General features: G+C 44.6%; 1 protein-coding gene across 2 annotated transcripts in view; it reads right to left on the minus strand.

The window, feature by feature from the left end:
- Positions 1-26,830, minus strand: part of DAAM1 (dishevelled associated activator of morphogenesis 1) — a 176,156-nt gene that overhangs the window by 40,073 nt on the left and 109,253 nt on the right. For both annotated transcript variants that reach the window (XM_044272211.1, XM_044272212.1), the window contains 12 exons: positions 25,779-25,850; positions 13,855-13,949; positions 12,425-12,758; positions 10,565-10,675; positions 10,363-10,466; positions 9,227-9,293; positions 9,025-9,142; positions 7,899-8,037; positions 6,614-6,672; positions 5,109-5,296; positions 3,708-4,007; positions 3,271-3,378 (listed from right to left, as the gene is read on the minus strand). In XM_044272211.1, coding sequence (XP_044128146.1) covers positions 3,271-3,378; positions 3,708-4,007; positions 5,109-5,296; positions 6,614-6,672; positions 7,899-8,037; positions 9,025-9,142; positions 9,227-9,293; positions 10,363-10,466; positions 10,565-10,675; positions 12,425-12,758; positions 13,855-13,949; positions 25,779-25,850 — 1,695 coding nt within the window. The remainder of the gene's footprint in view (positions 1-3,270; positions 3,379-3,707; positions 4,008-5,108; positions 5,297-6,613; positions 6,673-7,898; positions 8,038-9,024; positions 9,143-9,226; positions 9,294-10,362; positions 10,467-10,564; positions 10,676-12,424; positions 12,759-13,854; positions 13,950-25,778; positions 25,851-26,830) is intronic.

Here is a 26,830-nt window from a genome sequence, read left to right on the forward strand (position 1 = left end):
TGGAGTGCCGGAGGTTTCTGATCCCTGCCTTATCCAATAGATCAGTGGGGGTCTGAACACTAGGACTCCCACCAATCCCATCTCCATGGGATAGACAGGATTACCTGGGCTCTGCTATATCAGTAGTCCCTTAGAGATAAATAGGGTGGCAGTGTGCATTCTGGGGATACAAGATGGCTTCATCTAACCAGAATATCCCTTTAAGCCAGCCTTACACGTGAAATAACCGCTGATCGAATACTCAAATCGGACAACAGCTCTCTCTCCAGATCCCCCCCCCATGTGTCATAATGGAGAAAGCTGCTGCCAGTTTCCTCTGGTGGAAAGCTTATGTCATAGGCAACCAAGGAGACTGGGCATGTTGAGATCTAACACGCCCAACCCTTTCTCCCCATGACACCTGCTGGAGGGCCCTGTAAACATCAGATGGCCGCCTACGATCAGTGGTTTCGGCAGACATACATCTAATGTGCATAGCCAGATTTAGTCCAGATCCCCAACTGGATCATCGGACGATTTATATTTTGGTCCCAGACGGTCAAATCTGTCACTTCAGACACAGAACCATCCAAGATCAGTATGTACAGGCAGCCTAACTGGTACTACTACTTTTATATCTAACCCTAGCCACGTTTGTGCCATCAGTAGTATCCTGTGCCGGACGTGGTAGCCGCAGCGGACTCACCTGTTTGATGCCGTTGTTCATGGAGAAATCCTGCGGCCAAATCAGCAGCCAAGCATTGAGAAGAAAGGCAGTCATTGCGTGCAATTCAGCGGTGGCAGCAAATTAAGAGACAGGAGATAGAAAGTGGCCAAAGCAGATCAGCAACACAAAGTACGTTTTAAGTAAAGGCTTGCAGCAAAGAGCAGTCGTGTAAAAACACAGACTCTGGGCGCTACCACGCAGTCACGTTTTTTTATGCATTTTTTTAAAGCCAAAATCGGGTGTGGATCATAAAGGGAGAGAAAGGATTAAAGGGGTTCTGCCATGATTGATGTAAAAAATGAATATCAGACATCATATAGTGCATGACAATCTCTTTCTAACAAAGCTAGAACCATCTCCCCATTTATTGCTTGGCTAGATTTATTTCAGGCGTGTCCTTTTTGCTGTAGCTCTTTCCCTTTAATTGCCACAGCATCTAACAGTAGATACAGCCGGTGACATCTGAAGTGAGCACGTGCGACCACCTCAGTGTGGTGGACAGGAAATAAGGAAGAAACTAAACAGCAGGTGGCGCTATACAGATACATTTTATTGAATAGCTCGGTGGCTATACTAAATTTGTATTTACATGCAGTTACAAAAGTATTCAGATACAAGTGCAGATTTGAAAACTGCAGGATATTTTTTGTGGAACAATCCCATAGACATATACAACTCTTTTTGAATCCACTCCTGGTTTGGGCTTAAAAAATTTACATAAAAAAACGTGAACTTGTGGCAGCACCCTTAGTGAAGTCATTACATTGTGAAAGCAAATCATCAGCAAAGAGATCATCTACAAGCTTCATAGACATTCAGTTATACCCATCATGCTCGGGGAGATTGGTGGTGCCCCTATATGTGCTACATCAGCTCCACTTAGAAATGCTAACGGACAAACAGTAATCCCTAGCCGTGCTGATTAATTGGTGCAATATATTCATTGTATAAACCTGAGGCTTCATGCAAAAACACAAAGCTCATAAGAGCCATAGCCATCCAAACGCTGCCGCCATATGACACTGTACTGCGGAGATATTCTCCTCTAGGGGCTATGCTTCTAGAGGGAAATCCCTTCATAATGCAGCATCTAATGGAGCAGATCCCAATTGAAAAGCCTCCGTATGAAACCGAAGGCATGCACAGTATGGCTGCTATATTATGGCCCTTTATCCAGACCAGATTCTCAGGTCTGTGATGTATTATGCACACTGTTCTTTAGAGGACCTCCTCTCTAAAAGAGCTTTCACTCTACATATAGTACGTTGCACTATAAAGATGAACAAGGGTGGAAGGACCCACTGGATTCATTGTAGTTGCTATAACCTCATATAGTACTGGTCTGGTATAATTATCTATACTGGGATAATGCCTATTAGGCCTTATGCACACGGCCGCATTGCACCACGCATGCGGACCCATTCACTTGAATGGGTCTGCAATTCCGGAGATGCGGAACGGAACACCGTAAGGACTATGGAGTGCTTCCGTGGTGTTTCTTTCCGTTGTTCCGCACCGCAAATAAATATGATGTCATATTGTTTTGCAGTGCGGACAGACCACGGACCCATTCAAGTTGAATGGGTCCGGCCCGCTGCACGGATGTTGGGGTCCCTAATGCATGGAACGGCCGTGTGCATGCGGCCTTAACAGAACAGGTTCAGACGTAGCAAGTGTTTCTTCAGGTAATTAAAAGAGTCTGTCAGCAGTTTTGCCCTTGCTAAACTGCTGACAGCACTAGGTAGATGCTGGGGAAAGCAGTACAAACATACCTTTTATGGAGCTTTTGTCATCCTGAGTAGGGAGAATATGAAATTTTATTCTGCCAGATTATGCTCTCTCAAGAGCCCAGGACGTGGGGCTTCATTGAGAAGTGCTCTGTGCATTGTGACAGCTGTAGCATCCAACCAGGAGACAGCAGTGACTGTAGCACAGGCATCCTCAAACTGCGGCCCTCCAGCTGTTGTAAAACTACAACTCCCGCAATGCCCTGCTGTAGGCTGATACCTGTAGGCTGTTCGGGCATGCTTGGAGTTGTAGTTTTGCAGCAGCTGGAGGGCCGCAGTTGCACTGCTCTCCCCAGCCACCACCTCTTGTAGTCACCAGCTTAGTCCGGTCAAAACTGCCGACAGCCTCCCTCAAAACCCCAATGTCTGATATCCCTAATACTTTAAATTATACGGTAAGGGTACGTCCACACAGAACGTAAACTGCGGCAGAAAACTCTGCAACAAACTGGCAGCAAAGTCAACGTGCTACATTAAGATTTGTCACACACTGTGCTGCCGATTTGCAGAGGATTTCACTTATACATTGCAAAGGATGAAATCCAGAGCATGCATTGACAAGCTGGCCAATTTATGATGCACATAAGAGGGTGTGGATGAGTTTTGCTTTGTGGTTACTAAAAAGTGCTGCAGATTTTCCAACCACAATTCTGCAGCGAAAATCTACAGCGCACACACACACCATGTGTGGACGTATCCATACTCTCATTGTATTAAGCAAGCTCCAACTTGAACTTAGAAATGCTCAGTGACAGTGAAATTAAAAAGTGAGTCTACCTGTGGTCTTTGGTAAGCAGAGAAGGTCCGTTCAATGTCTTCTAGATCTAATATTTTGAACACCTTGGCGTCATCGATATCAACCCAGAGAGTTCCTTCCAGTTTGTTCTGGGAAAAAAAAAGAAGGAAACATTTTTTGGGTAAAATATAGGTATGTTAAGAGGGATTGTCTCTAAAACCAGCATGTAAAGGGGTTTTACACCATACACATTTAGAGCATATCTACAGGATATCCCATAAACATCTGACCCACCTCTGGAGACCTCTCACCTATGACAACTGAATCTCCTGACAATTCATGGGCTTATGTCTACAAGTGATTTTAGGGAAATACATTGATCCAGGGTGTCTTAGCATAAAGAAGTGCTTGGTATTTGCCCAAATCGAGGACATATGAGCTCTCCAAACAAGAAATGTTTGGCCAATAGCACACATACCTCTGGAAGTTTATTCCAGTTAAAGGATTTAAGTGGGTTTGTTGGCTGAGGAATATTTTTCTTTTTCAGGTTTGAACCTAGCAGTCCAGGAGCTGCAGACATAAGTCCTAAACGTGGTGGTCCGGGTGGTGCAGGTGGAGCTCCAGGGGGTGGAGGAGGTGGAGGAGGAGCCATTCCCCCTAGCGGAGGTGGCGGCGGTGGAGGAGGAGGCATCATACTTCCAGGAGGCAAAGGTACTGGACCGCCTGGGGCTCCTGGTGGAAGAGGAGGTCCTCCCGGAATGGAAGCACAGATTGTTCGCTATGAAAGAAGAAAAAACAAGTGATTAGTTTAATCTTCACTGAAGATCCTTTCCATCTTTCAGTAAGAGTCCCACCAGCAAGGTCTCCGCACAATGTCAGTGTGCCATCTTATTCTAAAAAATTGCATCTGTCAAATAGACAGAGCATTGATACTATGAGACATCCTGAACGGGTGCAACTTAGACTCTGAGAGGAACACAAGAACACTTAGACAGGTCCGATGCATTTCTTGGCCCAAAATCCTGAATGCACTTAGACTTATTGGCCAGAGAAGATCGCAGAGTAGTGGGCATTCATTATGGATGCTATGCAAAATGGACCCTTGGGTCCATTCCTTAGAACCGGTTACAAGGACGTGAGGTGTGTGGCCAAACAGAGTACATTAGGCTGCAAGTCCCATAAATCTCTGGGACATGCAGACACGGTTGTAAACAGGTTCAGCACATTTAGTTAAAGGGATGGTCCCATGACAAAAAAGTATCAATTAGAGAACAGGTGTCTGATCGGCGGGGACCTGACTGCTGGGGCCCCCGCTGATTAACCATTTGAATGCAGTGGCGGGCATGCATGTGCGTCCGCCACTCAATTCAACTCTATGGGGCTGCCGGAGATAGTCGAGTACTAGTGCTGGGCCATCTTCAGTAGTCCCATAGAGTTGAATGGAGCAGTGGACACGCATGTGTGTGTCTACCATTTCACTCAAATGCGTCCCTGTTCCAGTGATCGGTCGGACCACTGCTGACCAGACACTTATGGGACAACTCCTTTAATGCCACTGTACAAAATAGGAGTAAAGGTGGGTTTACATGTCCCGATGTTGCAGCCGATTGTTGGGAAGGAAGCGTTCCTTCCCGACAGTCTGCTGCTAGTTCAGTGAAGGAGACCACTGCATGTACATGCAGAGATCTACTCCGCAGTATTAGGACGAGGGATCGGTATTGCGTTCATTGGGTGATCGGCGGCACATTCAGATGGGCAGACTGTCGAGAACATGGTTGTTCCCGATAACCTGCCCAAAAATCGGGCCATGTAAATCCACCTTAACCCTTCCGTTTCAGCCCAATTTCACACATTGTACAGATGTAATAGTTATTCTTACGCTGTTCAGCTCCTGGATTTGTGCTGTAAGCTCAACCACCTGCTGCTTCACTTGCTTGCACTCACTGGACTCCTTTTCCAGCTTCTCCTTCATCTTGTTGAGGGTCTCCATCATCTCTTCTTTCTCCTGAGCCTTCGCATCACATTCTCTTTCTTTCTTCTCCAGTTTCTGCTGTAGCTCATGGTGCTCTGAAATGGGAGAAAGTAGAACAGGTCACGGATTCTGTGCTTTCTTGTACTACGATGTGCTTTGCATCCAAGAATGTACTTTAATGGAAATCAATTGGATGAATTTAAGGCTGGTTAGATGGTGAGCTATAATTGGTCTGGCTACTGCGCAGCAATACAGACTGGTAAATGCAGTCACATTATAGCAGAACTGGCTTAACAGGAAGAAGAATGCACTTAAATGCTATTATGATAGACTTGGTTGCACTGGCCATATCATTTGATATTTATGCAATATTATACGTATGTTCCAGTCAGAAGGATTTAATCACCTATCACCGGGAAAGGTGATAAATAGTAGATCGGTGAGGGGTCCGACCGCTAGGACACCCACCAATCACCAGAATGCAGAACCAAGTCTATCAGCTTTCAAACAAGACCAGTGCTAGGCGAGATAGATGGGAGATACGGCTTTTAAAATCAGGTTAGAAGTAAAAGCTGCCGTTTTTTTTACAGCTTTCACTGGGACCCATTTTAAGGGCTGTATCTTGCAAGGTATCAGAGCTAGTGCCACGATCTTGGTCTTGTTTATAAGCTTAGACCAAAACTGTGACTGTAGCCCAATTGCAGCCTAAGTAATATACCTCTCAGTAGTGGCCCTCGTTCTACCGCCACAAAGCACCCAAACAGTGTGCATTAAAAACAGTATTGTACTTTCATGATGATCAGTGAGGGACTCCCATTAAAGGGATTCTGTCATGACATTTTAGACCTATAACCTAAACATATGGCCAGGTCCGTCCAAATAGCATGAATCCGAAACTGTACTTATTAAATGTGCCTGTGGCTCTATTAGCACATAAAACAGGTTTTTATAACCTGTCATTCACCTACCTAAAGGTGCCCAAGGGGACGTCGCTTCATACAGGGTGCCAGGCTGCAGCCATCTCCGTCTGGTGCCCGCCTCCGCAATTGTCCGGTCCCTCTGCCAGATCCCGTGCGTGCGCACTAGGCATAACCTGAGGGACCGGACGATTGCGGAGGCGGGGCTGAGGTAAGGAAGGTGGCGATTTAAATTGGGAAGGCGGCGCTGGGCACCAGATGGAGATGGCTGCAGCCGGGCACCCTGTATGAAGCGACGTCCCCTTGGGCACCTTAGGTAGGTGAATGACAGAATCCCTTTAAATAAATATGGCAAAGAAAACTCCAGATACCAAACTGACAGTGAACACACCTCTGTCTACTCTGATCTACTGTTTGTTGCAGACATGACAGATGTGAAATACCCACACCCGTAGGAATGTACCGTCTATTTGTCAGAAGCAACGTCACATTTACCTTTTCTCATCTTCTCGGCCTGTTCCTTCCACTGCTTCACTTCATTCTCATTAACCAGCCTGTGTGGACATTGAGACATCATAACCAAGAAGATCATAGTCAATCAAATTTTGCTATAGGTCAGTGTAAGGCTGAACAGACAAGGTCTGATGTACAAGAGGAGGTAAGACATCTGCACATCCTTTTATCATCTATAGACCATGCTCGGATGAGAACCTTCTGATGTCTACGGGAAAATGAAGGACCTCAATATTTGCAAAGACGTTTTTGTGTTCTTTAGGGCAGAATTGCCAAATGTAAGTTTACCTTCATGGCAGAATCATCCTCAGTTAAAAAATTCACATCTCTCCCTAAGCTTCTTCATAAAGTAGTAAGGTAAGAAAATGGCCAAATCATTAGCCAAAACATAATCCTAAACTTGACATCATGCCCAGGAATTACATTCAGAGAGACAGTTTAAGGCTCCATTCAGACTTCCGCAAATGGGTCCGCACCCATTCCACAATATCGGAAACGGGTGCGGACCCATTCATTCTCAATGGGGCAGAACGGGATGCGGAGAGCACACTATGTGCTCCCCGCATCAGCATTTCCAGGGCGCGGCCCCGAACATCCGGGACGCGGCTCTGCAAAAAAATAAAACATGTCCTATTCTTGTCCGCAATTGCGGACAAGAATAAGCAGTTCTATGGGGGGGTGCCGGCCAGGATCCGCAATACACCACGGACATGTGAATGGACCCTAAAACAAAGGTAGCCAATTGCATATTTCAGGGGGACTGGCCAATCATCTGAAGTGTCCAAAATATACAGCTAATGTTCATTTGGCATATTTGGGAGAAAATGGATCAGGCATGTAACATTCAACATGCCTGATTCTATGTTCCCAAGGGAGAGAAGTAGTTGTTTATTCCTTTTTCCCCCCCCATCTAAATCACAGGCATGCTCAGCCAAATCGGGGAGAACAGCTGTCAGCCAAACAAGTTCTGCCAACAGATATTGAAAGTATATGGCCTCCCCAACTGATATAGTTGCATACATTTTGTTTCAGCTCCAAAAATGCATATATCGCATATGGCTAATAATAGTCTTTGGACCTGTAAATCATGTAAGTTGGGAGAATTTCCAGGGATATTTGCTGACCCCAATTGTGTTGTGAACCTAGCCTAAAAACCATAGGAATGACCAAACTGTGGATGTTACAGTACACCGTGGGCTATTGCTTGCCCTTGCTGATGAAATATGTGCTTTCCTTGTACAATACCATTATTATTGTGTTTACTTACATTCTAACTACATTTCTGACATTGAAATTTTCCAGAGGAGAGATGTCAGGATCTTGCCCTTTGTCGTTCTGGATCACGATTTGCTGAACTATCCGATCCAGCAGGAGCCAGTAATGTACAGTATTGCCACTTCGTTTATCTGGATAAAGGGACAAAGACGTTCAAATAAATGTTATATTCTCAGGAGGACAAGGGCATAACCTTCAGCGAGCGAAGTATCAACAGATAACGTATCGTGTTCTCAGAAGAACGAGAAAACAATGGACATCGAGTGTCACCAGAAAAGCCCTATAAATAATCATCACGCAGCAAATATGTAACAGCTACAACAGCGTCGTCCAAGGGTTCGTGCCAAGTTGTTTTTTTGCTAAACTTTATTAGGAATGTATAATCAGTAAATGACAATGTTTTTATTATAAATATGTTTAAAAAAAAATAAATTGTGTTTTCACTTTGATCTAGAAATATTCTAGTTTTCACACTGGCCCCTCTCGCTCACACAATAGCCGTGTCTGCTCTAACTCACTTTGCTGTGTAGAATGGGACAAAGTCAGCAGAGTCACATCTTTATCATTAGAGGGTAGCTATGGAAAGTGTATAGGCACTTTAAGGCAGAACTGCACAGGGATGCACACAGATAAGGCTCAACATGCACCTTCCCTGTCACTCTTTACTCCATATATTCGACAGGACTTTGTTTTCAATCCTGCATAACGGAAACCAGACGTATCAGTTATGCTTGGCCATAGACTTCTATTAGGGCAGATCAGAACCGAATGCCTCTTAAAGGCTTTCGTTTTGCATTCCGACCTAGAATGGAATACATTAATGCAAGAGTGAACCCTTATTCATTAAAAAATAACCCTCCATGCAGCACCCACAGAACTGAGTGTTGCTGTGGCGCCTGGCCCATACTGTCTTCCCTATCCGTCCCAAGTCTGTGCAATGTACGGTTTCCCTGATGCAGCCTTGTCTCATTTACGTGGATAAATAATTATAAAGATAGTAATGTTAACAATCAAACAAGGCTAAAAGATTATAACAATTTCATAGGGAAGAACTGGCGCCAGCACCACGTGATGGATCTACAACCAGTAAGCAGAACATTCACGGCTCACGCACTTACAAGGCATTTGGAGGCAATGGTGAAGTATAGACGTAAAGTGCGGATAGGATTCGGAGTGCGTTAACCTCTTCCTTATCAGCTCAAACATCTGAGTTGCGCTTTTAGTGTCTATGTGAACCTGTACAAATAGGAAACATACAGATTGTAAGCCAGAGGCTGCGATAAGTCCCACGTAACGATGAGAGATGGTCAGGACACTCACCAGGTCAAATCTTTTGGCAAATTCAAGTTCATCTTCATTTCTCAGCATCTCAAAAAAGTCTAAATGCCTACAAGTAAGAAAAAATGAAATTATATATATATTTATATATATATAAAATCACAAATACCGCAGCAGCACAGTCAGACTGGGTGCAATTCCTCACAGAGGTCGGCTTCTCCTCCACGATACGTACTTTCCAAATAACGAGGTAGCACTTCCAGATTTCGGTGACAGGGTTAGGACCCCTGTCTTCACCCTGTCACCGAAATCTGGAAGTGCTGCCTCGTTATTTGGAAAGTATATATATATATATATATATATATATATATATATATATATATACATACACACACATACACATACATATACACACACACGTATTATATATTCTATGTATATTCAAAATATATTTTTGATCTATTATTCACCAAAGGCTTGTGACAGTTCTACACAATTTCCATTGAAGCAGATGGAGTTAAGTGGTTGTAGACCTTATACGAGCTGCTGTCAAATCAAAATCCTATTTTGTGATGGCTGCTTTCCCCAAGGGTAAAGCCACAGACCGTAGTAAATGTGTAGTGTGCGATTTACATGTGGTTTGTAATGCACACAATCTTAAATACAATAGGAACTTTATATTTAAAGAGGTTTTCTGAGACTTTACTACTGATCAGTATCTGATCAAAGGGGGAAACCCCCACGATCAGCCATTTGAGAAGGCACCGGCGCTCGCAGTAGTGCCGTGGCCTTCTTGCAGCTTTTAATACGTCATGTGATGTCACATTCATCGGTCACATGGCTTAGGAGCAGCTCAGCCCCATTGAGGTTAATATGGATGAGCTGCGATACCAAGCACAGCCGCTACACAATGGACGGCGCTGTGCTTGGCGAGCCGAGAGAAGGCTGCAGCGCTACTACAAGTGCCGGTGCCAGGCGTCCCGGGTGTCGGACCCCCACCGATCAGACACTAATGAACTATCCTGATGTTAGGTCATCAGTAGTAAAGTCCCAGAAAGCCCTTTTAAAGCACTGACTGTCACTGCAAAACAAAAAAGGCAAGAAAGTATAAAAACAGGTAAGTTTCAAACCCAAACAATATCTAGATGTTTACCTAGTAAACCTGTTAAATAACTTACCTATCAAGTGTAGAATTGTCATGTTCCCGGAGCTTATCAATTACTGGCTGAATTCCTAACATTAGAAATTCGTATCGGAGATGAAGTCGGAAATCTAAACTTTCCTTGAAAGAGAAAAATACCAAATTTTAGTTACCAATCAGTTTTAGAATGGACAATGTTTACAGCTGGAGTTCTACCAAATAAAGAGTCATCTTCTTACCACCCCAGCTCCTTGGCTAAGCACTGCATTAATAAAGGACATAATTGCCGTCTTCAGGCTGACTTCATCACGATACCTTCCTGTACTTCGATCCAGGTCGTTAATTAAAGTCTAAAAAACCCAAAAAGGAAAGGGAGAGATAAGTGTTTGATTCACTTGTGGAAGAAAATGAGGCAATATCTTGGTAAGAATTTTATTTTTATTTTTTCACATTAGAATCACAATACCCCCAGTGATAAATGGCGATGACCGTCGCTACGGTACTTCCCGATGCAGTCCATTACTGGCCTCAGCCGAGGCCTCCGATTGGCTGCAACAGTTATGTTTATATATGTGATGTCATCACTGCTAAGGGTGGGTTCGCACTAGCGTTCTGCCATTCTGTTATAGGTTCCGTCCTAATACAAGTCTATGTGCAAGCATAACGGATCCGTCTGGTTTCCGTTATGCAGGATGGGAAAACAAATAATTCCTGTCGACAGCACTTTGTTTTCGTCCTGCATAACGGAAACCAGACGGATCCGTTATACTTGCATAAAGACTTGTATTAGGACGGAGCAAAACGGAATGCCTCTTAAAGGAATGGCAGAACGCTAGTGCAAACAAGTAAGCAACGACTCAGGGGGATCACTGAAGTTAGAGCGCCAGGATATCGCATAGGTGTTTTGTGTTTTTTGTTTTTTTAATTTATCCAATTCCATAAATGTAGCCATATGTGTTAAAAACCTAGACTACCCCTTTAACATTAAAACTAGCTTTGATTTAAAAAAAAGCTCATCATTGTGTCTACAGCTTTTATGCAGACCTTCCTGTCTCCATGGTTACAGACTACGAACAAATGTGGTGTAGTCTGATCCTCTGCTGTGTTCCTCAGAACTCTAATCGTGGACAACATGTCTGAAAATATGTATGTATAAGCTCACAATGCAAGTATTGGCTTTAAAAAAAAATTCCAACACTTCCTATGGAAATGTGAAAAAACAGGCAGGTAGATGAAGGGTTGGAGGTTATTTGGAATTAACACAATTTAAGTAAAAGGTTCTTTATGCTGCCGCAAGATCAGCTGATTTTTAGAAGGGTCACGAAAAGCAACCTCAAAATAATCAAGTTGTCAACCATTGGCTTTGATCTCACCATAACCATGGATGTTTTGCTGAATGTGCATTTTTTTTATTTATTTTTTTTACTATAGGAGGAGACAAGTGGCTGCCAAAAACACAAGACGCAATTTATCCATAGGAGCAAATTTGGATCTAACAGGCTAAAATATAAAGGGGATCACAGTATTTTTTACAGCGGTCTATGGCCAGCTTACGGGCTCATTCACACGAACATAAGGGCTCCATGACCGTATTACGGACCTCAAACAGTGGGTACGCAATATATGAGCACTGGCTGTGTGCACTTTGTGGGTCAGCGATACGCAAGATACGGTGAAAGATAGGACATGTCCTATCTTTTGTGGAGTGGTGGCACGGATTGGAAGTCCATGGAAACACTCCGAGAGCTTCCGTGGGCTTTCGGGCCCATGCTTCTGCACAGCAAAAGATAGGACATGTCCTATCGTTTTCCGTATTTTGCAGATTGTGGACCCATTCAAGTCAATGGGTACGCACTGCAATACAGGATTCACACGCCCAAAGCCTGTGTATTGTGGGGCACTATTTGTGGTGTGCAACACGGGCACAGCGACCATCCGGGTGTTTGAATGGGCCCTAACTGTGGATTATGTCTCCATGATTATTAGATACCTAGATTGTACTGTAGGGGCATTTTCATGGATACTGCTCCACTGAAATTATTATTTCCACTGTAAGAAAGTAAAGAAGTCATCATGTACCGTACTGGTAGTAGTGTTACCTGGAAGCGCGTCCTCTCACTGGCGTATCTCTGGTAGTGCAGCATTGCTTCCAGGACTTTCTTGTGTCCCCCAGGGACCAAGCAGACCGCTCCCATTATTTCCAGCACAGCTACTTTAGTCTTGATGTTCTCCGTGGCAAGACTCTGAGCTATCACATTAATGCTCTCCGAATGGGCCAAGACGTGAGCCCGCCCCTGAGAGTTGTTCATTAGCGCCTTGATGCAGCCAATGAGCGAGGTATGTATTTGGGACTCTGCAATTTCATAGTCCATTGTTTTGAGGAAGTTCAGGATGCATGTTAAACCATCCATCTCTATGAATCTGGTTACAAACCTGCAGAAAAATACATAAAAATGAAAAAATTAGAAAGCAATAAAAATAAAATCCCATTTTCCAAATAGGAATCCAAGAGACTTGTTCTATCCTGCAACTACACAATTGATGAAGCTGTGTAATGTCAGATGCAGTCCCTCAGGGGCGGGGCATCACACAGGGATTCTGTTCTTTGAGTCCAGATCCATCCACTCAGGTCCTTGCACAAGGCCTAGAGCAGGGATGGCCAACCTGTGGCTCTCCAGCTGTTGCAAAACTACAACTCCCAGCATGCCCAGACTGCCTACAGCTATCATCCTACAGCAGGGCATGGTGGGAATTGTAGTTTTACAACAGCTGGAGAGCCGCAGGTTGGCCAGCCCTGGCCTAGAGAGTGTCCTGTAAGCTTTGAAACTTGCAGTAAAAAATTAAGCGAAGATTGTCTAAATGTAAGACAGCTAGCGTACATTTAGACTGGCGCAGGATGTGCAGAAGTTATGTAGAGGCCTGCACCTCTCCATAACTTTGGCGGAACCACTGCCTGATATAGGGGTTTTGAAGAACAGCGTCTAAAACGCCGGTCTTAATAAATGACCCCAAAAGGTTTTTAAATGGTCTGTGCAGGATAAAAAATAAAAAAAAACATGGCTACTGTCTTCCAAAAACAGCTCCACCTCTGTTCCACAGGTCATATCTGGTATTGCAGCTTATAGCTGTGACCATGCCAAGAAAGGACATTTCCTTTCTTGCTGCAGTGTCTTGGCGGATACCACTGAAACCGGTGACCTCTTGCGGTTTAGTGCCATTCAATGGGGCTAAACGATGAGCAGATCCACTGCATACAAAAATGAAAAACCATGGCGGTTTCTGCCACGAACACATGGCACATTTTGCATCCATCTGTTAGGATTCAGCCGCATTAATATACATCATGTCCCTCTAAGGACAAGGCCCATATGTAGTTCTGATCCACCAATATCATATCACAATCCTGTTTTAACCCAAGAAACAGATCTAGTTGTTGGTATTCAGACCTATAATTTTTAAAAAAAATAATAAATGAAAGCAAAAAAAGTACAATAAAAAAATATAAATATAAGATCAGAGTTGCACTGACCTCATAGGTTTTGTCCTCAGCGCAGTCTTCAAGCTCTCTACAGATTTGTTCCTCTCTTCTTCATCTTCCTTCTCCATTGCCAATAATGTTCTCCTCTGCGACATGGGAAAAGGGGAAGTTAATTGCTCGTTCATTAAGAGTTTAAATGGGATCATTAACTACTTATTGCATCATGGGAAAAAAGGACCAACATAAAGCGACGCATCAAAATGGACGAAATGTATAGGATTTACTAGTGATCATCAAAACCCCAAAACAGGGCATTGACGGAGGCTGATTTGGGGACAGAAGGATGGCACTCTGTGCCCGGTTATACCATCTGCTGTAAACAGGAAAGCAGGCAATGATTGATGCTATCCGGATTAACATGAATTTTTAGTCACAGAGGGAAAGTATCGTTAACCCTCGGTGGTGGAAGCAGGACGGGAAGCACAAAGGATTCTGCGTGAAAATAGATTACAGCTACAAAGATCAGGGATTCAGGAAAACTGTGTAAGGCCTCTTGCCCACAAACGTAAGGGCTCCGTACCCGTGCTGCGGACCGCAAATTGCGGATTGTGGACCCATTCACTTGAAAATGATATTTCAATGGAAGCATAGAACACTACGGAAGCACTCCGTTCCGTGCTTCCGTTCCACACCGCATCTCCGGATTTGCGGACCAATTCAAGTGAATGGGTCCGCATCCGTGATGCGGAATGCACACGGCCCCGTGTATTGCTTAACCGCCGTATGCGGCCCACAATACGGCCACAGGAGCACTACGGCCGTGTGCCTGAGGCCTAAGAGAGAAACTTCTGCCCGTCGCAACCAATCACAGTGCAGTTCTTATTTTTCCAGAGCAGAATCCAAAATGAAAGCTGTGCCGTGGCTGGCTGAGATGGACAACAAAGTCTTTCTTCTAGACCGTTTCATAAATCTCACCCATAGTGTTTTGTGGCTAGAGATAAGCGAAGTGAGCTTCAGATATTGCACCCAAAGTCGCTTCGTTCAAAACGTCGGATTATTACTGTACGGAGATATGTCTCCTACAGTATTAGAATGTATGGGCTCCGATGAGCCTTAGTAAGTTATTCGCAAAGTCACGTGCGACTTTGTTGAATACCTTCGATACTTGATTATTAAAGTGGAAAACCGATTTAAAACTTGGAGCCGAACCCGAAGTGTTTTCCACTTTCAAAATCAATTACCGAAGTTATTCAATGAAGTCTCGTGCAACTTCGCGAATAATTTACTTCGGCTCATCGGAGCCCATACATTCTAATACGGTTGGAGACAAATCCCCGTACAGTATTAATCCAAAGTTTTGAACGAAACGACTTCGGATGAAGCATCCACAGCTGGCTTCGCTCATCACTAGTTGTGGTAGGTGGGGAAAAACGAATCTACCCACTTATTCCCAAGAGCAGGGCTGTGCGGGGTCAGGATATCCTCAGGATAGTCAATCAGTATCAGATCGGGGGGTGCACTGTTACTCCACCTCCTAAGCCAAGCCCACTGGACTTGGCCATGCCCGCTACCAGTTTGGCCCCGCCTACAACATAGGCACACTTCTACATTTTGGCAGGAGTCAGACCCCCACCAATCTGATACTGATGATGGCCAATCCCGAGGCTAGGTTATCAGTATCCTGACTGCACAACCACTTTAAAGGGAATGTGTCACCCAAAAATGTTTTTCCTGCCAGTTAAAAAGAATATGTATTGTATATATTTTCTATTTGTTATTTTTTTCTAATTAAAATTAAAAAAAATCTGCAATTTCCTGAACATAATTATTGGGGCGGCCATCTTGCCTGAGCTGTTCTTAACAGCATTAACAAAATTGCTTTACGGCAGCCCCATGGTCCATAGACACAATGGCCAGGAGGGGACCTCATTGTCTTCTATGGGAGAGTCTTCTCGGCATGCTGTGTGACCTGTGCAGAGGTCATTGTACAAGGAAGGAGTAGATAAAGCTTTGACCATTGTGAACGGCAGATATTGTGTTATCTACACACATGGGTGCTATTTGTCATTCTAAACCTGTCTGTAATGATGAGGAGATAACTGAAACAAAGTGATGTGTACAGACCAAGAAGTGGCGCCCATTAGACTTAGCGGCCTCCGCAAAAAGTGCAGGATTTTATTTTCAAATATAGATATTGATATTGGGAAATGTAAAAAGATCAAAAAATCTTTAAAAACTTTATTTAAACAACAGGTCATATTCTAAAGACACATTCCCTTTTATTTGTATTTGCAGAGACAATCCTGGATAATTCAGGCTATCCTGGGCTGAACATGGGCAGGGTTTATATATGCCCTGCCAAGGAGAGGCAGATTCTGGTTGGAATGGGGTTATGCTTGGGGTGGGGCTTAAAAGTCCTACATTTATTCTTTAATTAATGTAGGTACAAAGGTGTGGTTTACTTTAACTATGTAAAGTGATTGTCTTCCTAAATTAAAAATTACCGGTAAAACATACTCTCCAACTTTCCCAGAGATGCACAGGAGGCTCTCGGAGTTGGCAAGTTTCCTGGGTGTCATGGAAGCCTCCTGGAAGTCAGCCTCTAGCTGTGTATGGTGCTGGGTCTGTGTCACACAGTGAGGGGGCTGTATAAAGAGGGTAGGTGGTTGGAAAAGGGAGCGGGGCTTTTTTTTTTTTTTTTTTTAAAGGGACATGTCTATCCTTTCAAAAATGTTTGCTACGCGAGCCACAAACCGTTATCCCCTGGAAGCTGATGAGACAAAGCTGAAAAGTATGCGTTAAAATGAATGGCTGACTAGTGGGGGGCTCGTCTTAAGGATGTCCATATACCCCAGCAGTACGCAGGGAAATGGATTATCTTCATGAGACAAGGGCCCAGATTTACCAATGTGTTGGCGCCAAAAACCTGTCTAAAATGTGGAGCAAACTGACGCAGTTTGGTACATCTAGGGTTTCTACACTTTATTCCAACAGGCTCGACAAAGGGACGGGGCATAGCAGAAAGTGGGAAGAGGTTGGCGGGAAAGGAGGTGGGGTATAAGATGTGTCATTTTGCGACAACATTCTATCCCAGCACCAGATTTATCACCCAGTCTGAGACGCTGGGGGACATTTACGAACATATTGCGTCACACAAGCATTTTTAGGCCGTCCTCGGCACTTGGAAGTGGTAACGAAGTGGCACGGGGGGGGGGGGGGGGGGGGAGGGGGCCATCAGCCCCGGGCCAATTTACTAACATTTACACCTGGAAACAGGCATCAATGTTGGCGATAAACTACTTTACTCAGGGAGTGGAGTAGTTTTTCACTCCAGGCGCACGGGCTGCGGTAGATGTGTCTAATTAAGGCCTCATGCACATGACCGTTGTGTGTTTTGCGTCCATGTGCGTTCCACAATTTGCGGAACGGCACGGACAGCCTTTAATATAACTGCCTATTGTCCGCAAAGCGCGGTCAAGAATAGGACAGGTTATTTTTTGCGGGCCACGGAATGGAGCAACGGATGCAAACAGCACACTGAGAGCTGTCCGCATCTTTTGCGGCCCCTATATAAGTGAATGGGTCCGCATCCGAGCCGCCAAAAGAAAGGACACTCCCTCTAAGCTACTAGCTTGATACAAGTCCAGCAGAGCAATGAATAGGGAGATCTCTGGATCCATGTGAGGTACAGGGCTGGTTCCAAGTTTGTTAGAAAGAGACTGTCATGTACTAGATTTTCATTTTTACATTAATTATGGAATAACCGCTTTGCAGTTGCCCATACACTAAACGGCATTGAAACAAATAGCATGTACAGGGGCCGGCTGACTACTACTGGGGCAGCCACGTGCGGATCCTGCTGCCGAGGCGGCATTGTGTACGGGCAGCAGATTTGTCCCTATGACACTGGCTGACCTGTTACATGTGCGTTTGGCAACTGAAGGCATCTGTGTTGGTCCCATGTTCATATGTGCCCACATTGCTGAGGAAAATGATGATGATATATGCAAATGAGCCCTAGGAGCAATGGGGGCGTTACCATTACACCTGGAGACTCAGCTAAACTAATAGCTTATTAGCGATTATTTAATATCAGGAGGATTATATAGGCCTTCAATGTCTGATTGGTGGGAGTGAAGGTGCTTCCCAATCAACAGAAACACATAATATAAAAGCCCACGCTCATAGAAAGTAAAGCTTAGAAATCCCTTTCATCAACTCGCAATTTACAGACAATCCCGCAGAACCAGCAAGAGCTGAAATCCTCCATGTCTGCAATGGTAAAACAAACAGAGCAACAGGTCGTCTGAGTTTGCAAAAATGATAGCAAACATCCAGCCCTCAACAACTGAAGCGGATAAAAAAACAAAAAAACGGGGCGGGGGAGGGGTGAATTCTATTGTATTGTGTGACTTGCCCCATGGTAATACGTGTGGACAGCTGTCAGCAGCGGTACAAAGCAATCCTGTGCCCTGCAGGGCCGGCCGATCAGGGATGTCATTTATTCCATCGCTCCCCGGCACCGAGGAGGGAGGCTTAATCTCTCTAATACGCAGCTGCTGCATGGGAAACCTATAGATCATCCGCCGGCCATTCAGCCATTAGCCGCGGAGTCGTCGATATCTTCCATGCCCCTGGCGCTGCGCTGTTAGGAATGGAAAATCTTCTTTACACATGAACGGTGTTCTTCCTACATTTTATTCAACTAAACATTTCGTAAGGTCGTAAACTAAAAGTAAAGTCAAAACAACCTTTGTATTTTATATCCGCTTGCTACGGACGGCGACATAGCGACTTCTGCAAGGCGATGCCTGCAGCAGGAGGGCGATGGCACTCTACCTGCACAATACACCTTTCAAGAGATTGACAAAGAACCTGTTGTCAGCTCTCCCCATGTTATAACCATTCAGGAGCATTTTCTTTTCCATATAACTATGTTGTGCGGTTCCTCTATTATTCCTACTAGAAGTGTATTAAGAATCTGCCAGTAGTCTGCAAAAAAGGTCCAACGGTGCAGATATGCACCCCCAACTAGTAGCACCTTTTGGACCTTTTTGCAGGTTGCTGGCCATCCATTTATAACGTCAAGAAGGAATAATGGAGTAATGGCACAACTGAGTTATTTGAAAAGGTGCTCTGGAAGTGTTATGACATGGGGAATGCAAGTCGTTACTAAAACAGACATTTCAGGAGAGGTGAGAGGTCCTCTTTAAAAAGGGTTTTCCCATCTTGGACATCGGGGGCGTCCCACACCTATACTAAGAATAGAGGTGGAAAAGTGCCACTGCACATGCGCATTCCTATGGAACTGCCGAAAATCGCCAATCGCTGACTTGGCCATTTCCGTAAGCCTTACAGATTTTCCTGTTTGTCTGCTTTTTCTCTGTTTCATTAGGGCAGAGCTGTGATCGGTGACTACAGTCCATCTGCAGCGCCTACAGGGGGTCTGAGGTAGTCAGACACGTCTCATCATTGGCTGAGGCTGCCTCACTAGGAGTGCTGATTTCTAGTCCAGTAAGGGTCCATTCACACGTCCGCAAAATGGGTCCGCATCCGTTCCGCAATTTTGTGGAACGGGTGCGGACCCAATAATTTTCAACGGGGCTGGAAAAGATGCTGAAAGCACACAGTGTGGTGTCCGCATCTACACTTCCGTTCCGCGGCCCCGCAAAAAAAAAAAAAAAAAAGGAACATGTCCTATTCTTGTCCGCAGACACTGACAAGAAAAAGCTTTTCTATTATAGTGCCGGCCATGTGCGGTCCGCAAAACGTGGAACACACATGGCCGGTGTCTGTGTTTTGCGGATGCGCAATTTGCTGACCGCAAAACACTTGCGGACTTGTGAATGGACCCCTACACACAGGTTTTTTTGGAGGTGGTTTTTGAGGCTGCCGGTCTTCCAGCCCAAACCAGAAGCGGACCCAAAAGGAATCGGAAATATAAAATAAGGACGACTTCTTCCTGCTGGATCCACTTCTGGCTTTAGCTGAAAAACCTGAAGGGAAATGTGCTTTAAAACCGGCTCCAAAAAACGGTGTGTGTTATTTTTGAGAGTAAACATCATGTCTCAATATGGTGACCCACATGCGCCAGAAGCATAGACCATCATTAGCCAAATGTATGCCACTGGCGTACGTGTGGTCCGGTATAGGGGGGGTGATACTGATAGCCTAGCCCCAGGATAGGCCATCAATATTCAAGTTCTGGAAAACCCCTTTAAGAACTCTGATCAAATCATAGTAAATAATGCAAATGTATAGTATTATTAATCAATACTTGCATATACACACGTCTTAACCCTTGCAGGGTTCTGCTGCTGCACCCTTGAGCGTTCGCCCCTGCGCATTCCTTTTACACTATATTAAGTGGTGTCGAAAACTTCTTATCTTTTTTCCAACCTGCAGGAACCACACTTGAGTTGTCAATGCCGGACGCTAAACTCATGTTATGTGTGTATCTCATGTTATGTGTACACTGAAGGACACGAAGCGTTTCTATAATATGGAGACACTGACTGCCCTACGGAGATTCCGTGACCTAGAAAATGGAATGAAGCCGGCCACATACCGTTATACAATTTGGTGTGTATTCTATTGATTACACTATTTAGACTTGCTTGATAGGCAAATTACCATTTTCCATTAGTCTTATCTGTTAAATGTAACCAGCTATGCAGGAAGAGATTCCCGCCTCTGCCGCCTCGCCATGACCCATCTGAAGTCACGGGCACGCTATCATTCCAGTGTATGCAGTATCAGGTAATAGGTCGTGCTTGATGCACCAACGGCGAGCCCTAGCTTAGGGCTCATTTACACAAACGTATTTTTTTCACAGTATCCATTCCGTTTTTTTTCTTTGCAGCTCCGTATGCGGAACTATTCACGTCAATGGGGCTTTAAAAATTTTTTGTTGATAAATAAATAATAAGAATAAACGACTCCATGTGCATTCCATGTCCAGATGTCCATTCCGCACAAAATAAATAAATAAATAGAACATGTCCTATTATTGTCCTTTTGCAAACAAGGACCGGCAGTGCTAAGATGGATCTGCAAAAAAAAACTAAAACGCATGCAACACGGACATGTTTGCGTACAGCAAAATACATAGTCGTGTGCATGAGCCCTTAATCAGTAAATATTAGCACGTTATTAGACAACTAAGCGCAGGACCGTATTTTGCAGCCATGTCCGATCCGCATTTTTTTGCTGATCTCGTATGGACCCTTTCATGTCTATGGGTCCACAAAAATAAAAAATTGACAGCACATGGATGTCATCCCTGTGGTCGCTCTATAAATTCTAGAACATGTCCTATGCTTGTCCATTTTGCGGACAAGAACAGCTATTTCTACTGATCGGAGTGAGAAAACGGTGGAATGCACATGGCCGATATCCGTGTTTTACAGATCCATGGTTTGCGGACCGCAATACGTATATGGTGAAGGAGTTTAAGCATGCATGGGATAGGCATATGGCCATCCTTCATATAAGATAGGGCCAGGGGCTATCCATAGTATTCAGTATATTGGGCAGACTAGATGGGCCAAATGGTTCTTATCTGCCCACACATTCTATGTCGTGTGCATGAGGCCTAAGGAGCACATTTTTGCCACTAGCGATGGTGTGGGAACCTCAGATTCATCAAGAAAAGGCTAGGCCTGATTATTCAAGAGGTTGAACAGGTTAGACATCTGCATTTTATATGCTTAGGGTATATGTAATGTACTGTGCAAAAGCTTTAAGCAGTTGTGGAATTCTTTCAAAAATAGTTAACGACCCCAAACACACGACCAATGTCATTAAAAACTATCTTTAACATAAAGAAGAGCAAGGAGTCCTGGAAGTGATGATATGGCCTGCACAGGAGCCCTGCTCTCAACATCATCCAGTAATGTCCGGGATTACACGAAGAGACCAAAGGATGTGAGCAAGCCTACATCTACAGAAGATCTGTGGTCCGTTCTCCAAGAACAGCCTCTCTGCCAAGTGCCAAAAACTGTATATACCGTAAGTCTATCTTTCCTAGAAGAACTGATGCTGTTTTGAAGGTTAAGGGTGGTCACATCAAATATTTATTGGATTTAGATTTATCTTTCTTCATTCATTTTCCTAAAAATAAAAAAACTTCTATTTTTGAAAGCATGCTTGCAAGGAAAACAACATACAACATACAACCATTAAAGGGGCTGACTCAAAGACCACTTCTATATGTCTAATTAGAGCACATGGATGTCACACAGGGGAGCCCCTGCTCAGGAACCCTGTCTATTTGCCAGAGCAGATAGCTATCAGTGTATCTCCAATTATAAACCACTTCCGCATCAACAGTACAATCAACCGTAAGAAACTTTGTAACAAGTCTAATTACAGAAAAATGCTTCTTTCTCCACTTATCAGATTCCTGTCATCCCACCCACCCATACACTGATCACTCACTGAAATCTCACAATTCATTGGTAAAAACGTATATAGAAAGCAGGGGTGACTTTTCACATTCACTTAGGCCTCTTTCACACGGGCGAGTATTCCGTGCGGATGCGATGCGCGAGTTGAACTCATTGCACCCGCACTGAATCCTGACCCATTCATTTCTATGGGGCTGTGCACATGAGCAGTGATTTTCACGCATCACTTGTGCGTTGAGTGAAAATCGCAGCATGCTCTATATTGTCCGATTTTCACGCGACGCAGGCCCCATAGAAGAGAATGGGAAGCGTGAAAATCGCATAGCATCCGCAAGCAAATGCGGATGCGGTGCGATTTTCACGCACGGTTTCTAGGAGACGATCGGGATGGAGACCCGATCATTATTATTTTCCCTTATAACATGGTTATAAGGGAAAATAATAGCATTCTGAATACAGAATGCATAGTAAAACAGCGCTGGAGGGGTTAAAACAAAATCAAAAATAATTTAACTCACCTTAGGCCACTTGATCGCGAAGCCCGGCATCTCCTTGTGTCTCCTTTGTTGAAATGGACCTGTGGTTAGCATTAAATACAGGTAAAGGACCTTTGATGACGTCACTCCGGTCATCAAATGGTACATCACATGATCTTTTACCATGGTGATTTACCATGGTAAAAGACCATGTGATGACCGGAGTGACGTCATCAAAGGTCCTTTGCCTGTATTTAATGCTCACCACAGGTCCTGTTCAACAAAGGAGACACAAGGAGATGCCGGGCTTCGCGATCAAGTGGACTAAGGGGAGTTAAATTATTTTTTATTTTGTTTTAACCCCTCCAGCGCTGTTTTACTATGCATTCTGTATTCAGAATGCTATTATTTTCCCTTATAACCATGTTATAAGGGAAAATAATACAATCTTCAGAACACCGATCCCAAGCCCGAACTTCTGTGAAGAAATTTGGGGTTGGGTAACAAACATGCGCGATTTTTCTCACGCGAGTGCAAAACGCATTACAATGTTTTGCACTCGCGTGGAAAAATCGCGCATTTTCCCGCAACGCACCCGCCTCTTATCCGGGCCAAAAATAAGACGCCCGTGTGAAAGAGGCCTTAGAGATCAGGTTACAGCTGCGGCCCACAAAAGTCTATGCAGAGGGTAGGTGGAGGAAGCAGAAGACTAGCTGCTAGCTCACACAGAGAACAGGAGATCCTGCCCCCCATTCCTCTCACACATACAAAAGCAGTAGCATCATACAGGTGTAATGAGCAGTGTAGCTGTGAACCCAGCACAGGGTAAGAAAACATACTAGAAGCAGGGTTTCTGTCTCTCTCCTTCCCCCTTCTAAGGACTATGTGCAGCAGCTGTAACCAGATACCTCAGTGATGCTGAAAATCAGTCTCATCTCTGTCTCTCTCAAGACAAGATTCTTTATCAGTTAAAGGGGCACTCCAGTTGGTTAACATTATCACTATCAGATCACAAAAACGGGGACACCGTACCCTCTGCAGCAACCCTGAAAAGAGCGGGGTGGCCGGTGGCACTTGCGCGCAGCCGCTTCATTCATTTCTATGGGAGTTCTGGAGATGGCCACTTGTGCGACCGGCCATTCTGCTCTTTTCAGAGGAGCTGCAGGGGATACGAGGACCCTGTTCCTATGATCAGCGGTAGGACCCCTACCAATCTGATAGTTATCCCTTATCCTGTGGATAGGTGATAACTTTAAACAACTGGAATAGCCCTTTAACTTAGAGTGAATGATTAATGCAGTAGGTGATGGGGAAAGGGAGCAGATAAGTGGATAAAGAGGCATTTTTCTATAAAGAAGATACATTTTTAAAAGTTTCTTATATTCAAATGTGCCATTGATTTACGGGAAATTGCTTGTAATTGGTGGTACACTTAAAGAGCGCCTCTCGCTCTGTGAGGCTCCGCTCTTTCATGTATTACAAGGCGGACCATTTATTTCAACGCCCAGTATGCTAGCGGAGAAAGCTGGAGTCCCACTGCTTGTGATACAGATTTTCATTTGGAATGGTCTCTCTGACATGATGATGGTAGTGAAATGTTATCCGTAGGCGCCAATGGAACAACATTCCCGATGGGCACACTTTCGAGAACAATAGATTCTTATTTCACCCCAGGAGTCTTCCTAACAGGACTCTGTCTCTTCAGCCCATTGACTTTACACAAAAAGAATCTCAGCTGTCCGCAGCAAACCCCTCGCAAGACTCTTGGCCGGGAGAGGATGAAACAACTGCTCTTTTCAGAAGATCCTAGATTTGCTCCGTTTGTCTGGAGAGATGGCGGGAGATATTTCTTCTATCTGGAGTATGCACCTGGCAGATTTCCACACTGCGGCTGCTTGACAGCTGTGCAGCGGCACCATCGCCTCATTCACACCCTCCCAAATAAATGTTATCACTGACTCCCATTCAACAGCCCGAGATAAAGGCGAGCGCATAGACAAGGCTGTAGTGTGCGACTGATAAGCGGTGACATGATTTCCAAACATGTAGGAAGGGGTGAGCTGGATGGACGCATTGACTTAACTAATGAATATCAGAGAACAGCGGCATCTGCAGACACGATTGCTCAATTAAAGGAACACTTCAGGCAAAACGGATACTCTGCGTTATGCCTAACGCACGGCCTGAAGGGGTGGGGGGGATGCAGAAGTTCTTCAGTGCTCTTCATCTCATTCACCAAAAATAAAGTAGAGGTTCTTGCCTGGAGTGTTCCTTTAACACTGCGCTATTCGAGGCCTTAAAGGGGTTGCCTGAACTAAAAAAGGTCTGCCCTCCTGCACATTCAAACCACCACTACTCATGCGCCACCGCTCTGATCCTCCCAATTTGTTTGCAAGACTGCAGCGCTGATATGCCCATTCACGACACAGGACTGCTGCAGCCAATCGCTGTTCTAAGAGGCTTTATGCCATTGAAGCCAGTAATTTGCTGAATTGGTCATGAGCGGCTCACCAAGCACAGCGCTGTCCATTGGATAGTGGCTGTGCTTGGTATTGTAGTTCAGCTCAGAATGGCGCTGAACTGTGTGTAGGCCACATGACATCACATGCCTAGGAAGAGGCCGCAGTGCCGGTTTCTTCAAACGGCTGATCGGCAGGGTTTCCAGGAGTCGGACCCGTGCTGATCTGATATTGATAACCTAGCCTGAGGATGGGCCATCAATATCAAAATCCCCAAAGACCCCTTTAATTAAAAATGTGTTTATAGTCTTTGGGGGGTAGTTATTTATTTATTTTTTCTTGTAATTCAAAGTATTATTGCCGGTCAATGTTACACTGACAGGCAACCTAGTAGGTCATGCAGATACATATGGCGGACACGATTGCCTTTTGTCAGCTGATGGACAGACAGAGGATACCCTCTCCTTTCTTCAAACACCTTACAAGCCGCAGTTGTTGTTAACAGCGGCATCTAAGTGGTTAAACTGCCAGGACCAGAGTTCGCTCTCATCCTGGCAATTGCCCAAAATCCATCTAGAACATTACAAATAATGGGGGATTCCTGTAGGCACAATCTGCCTCGTTATACTTACAGCAGCCATGGAATTGAGTTCGTCAATGTAGAACTCGGGCCAGCTTGTAGCACTTTTATCTTCTTCTTGGTCCTAAAGAAAAAAAAAAAAAAAAAAAAGCTTTTAATATATGTTATCTATACACGGTCTACACAAAGAAATCTGCAAATCCCATCCAAAGAGCAGGCGGATGGATGAGAAGCATGGAGGCAAGAACTGCCCTGACCGCCATCCGCCCCCCACAACCCCCGTGACCAAATTTAAAACCGCTATACATGAATTAAAGCCGGGCTGAGATTTTCTATATATAAACTAAAGACAAGGAGGCCTTGAAGATGAAAAGATGCCCTTGGAAGCCCTGCAGAAGACAGACAAGCCGTAGTCTTTTAATGAGTTGTCACAACTGGTTTACATTTAAAATAAAAAGCAAGAATAATTATGTAATTCTCCAAGTGAACATCTAAGAACCGCGATTCATTAGAAAAAGGGAAATATGGCCGACACATTGTCCCGGAGTGATGGTCTGCTGGAAACACAAAAGGCACCGTCTATAGAGGACACTCACATCTGAAGGAGCATTAAACAAAATACTCCTACAAAGCTGCTCCATTTAATTAATTCTTTACGTAGAGTATTACACAGATGTGCCAGCGATCAGATATCAAGATCTGTATATGGGCACACTGCCTACACCCGGGGTACTCAACTGGCAGACTATGTCCGAACCCAGAACTGGGACCCCAGTTGTCTGGACCCCACAGACCTGCCACAATGTACACACAGGAGGAGGAAAGGGTCTCCTCTAAAGCATCTACCAGGAATGGCACAAGTGCTAATGTTACGTGGTGGCCCCAGGAAGTGAAGATTACCTTGATCTGGGATATGATTAATTTACCGGACTAGCCTGGGCTCTGGCCAATCTTAAGGGACTAGCCTGATTGCTGGTGAAGCTAGCCTGGGGTCTGGCCAATCTTGGGAAGCTAGCCTGGGGTCTGGCCAATCTTGGGAAGCTAGCCTGGGGTCTGGCCAATCTTGGGAAGCTAGCCTGGGGTCTGGCCAATCTTGGGAAGCTA

The sequence above is a fragment of the Bufo gargarizans genome, chromosome 11, assembly GCF_014858855.1.
Source record: "Bufo gargarizans isolate SCDJY-AF-19 chromosome 11, ASM1485885v1, whole genome shotgun sequence".
NCBI classification, from domain to species: Eukaryota; Metazoa; Chordata; class Amphibia; order Anura; family Bufonidae; genus Bufo; species Bufo gargarizans.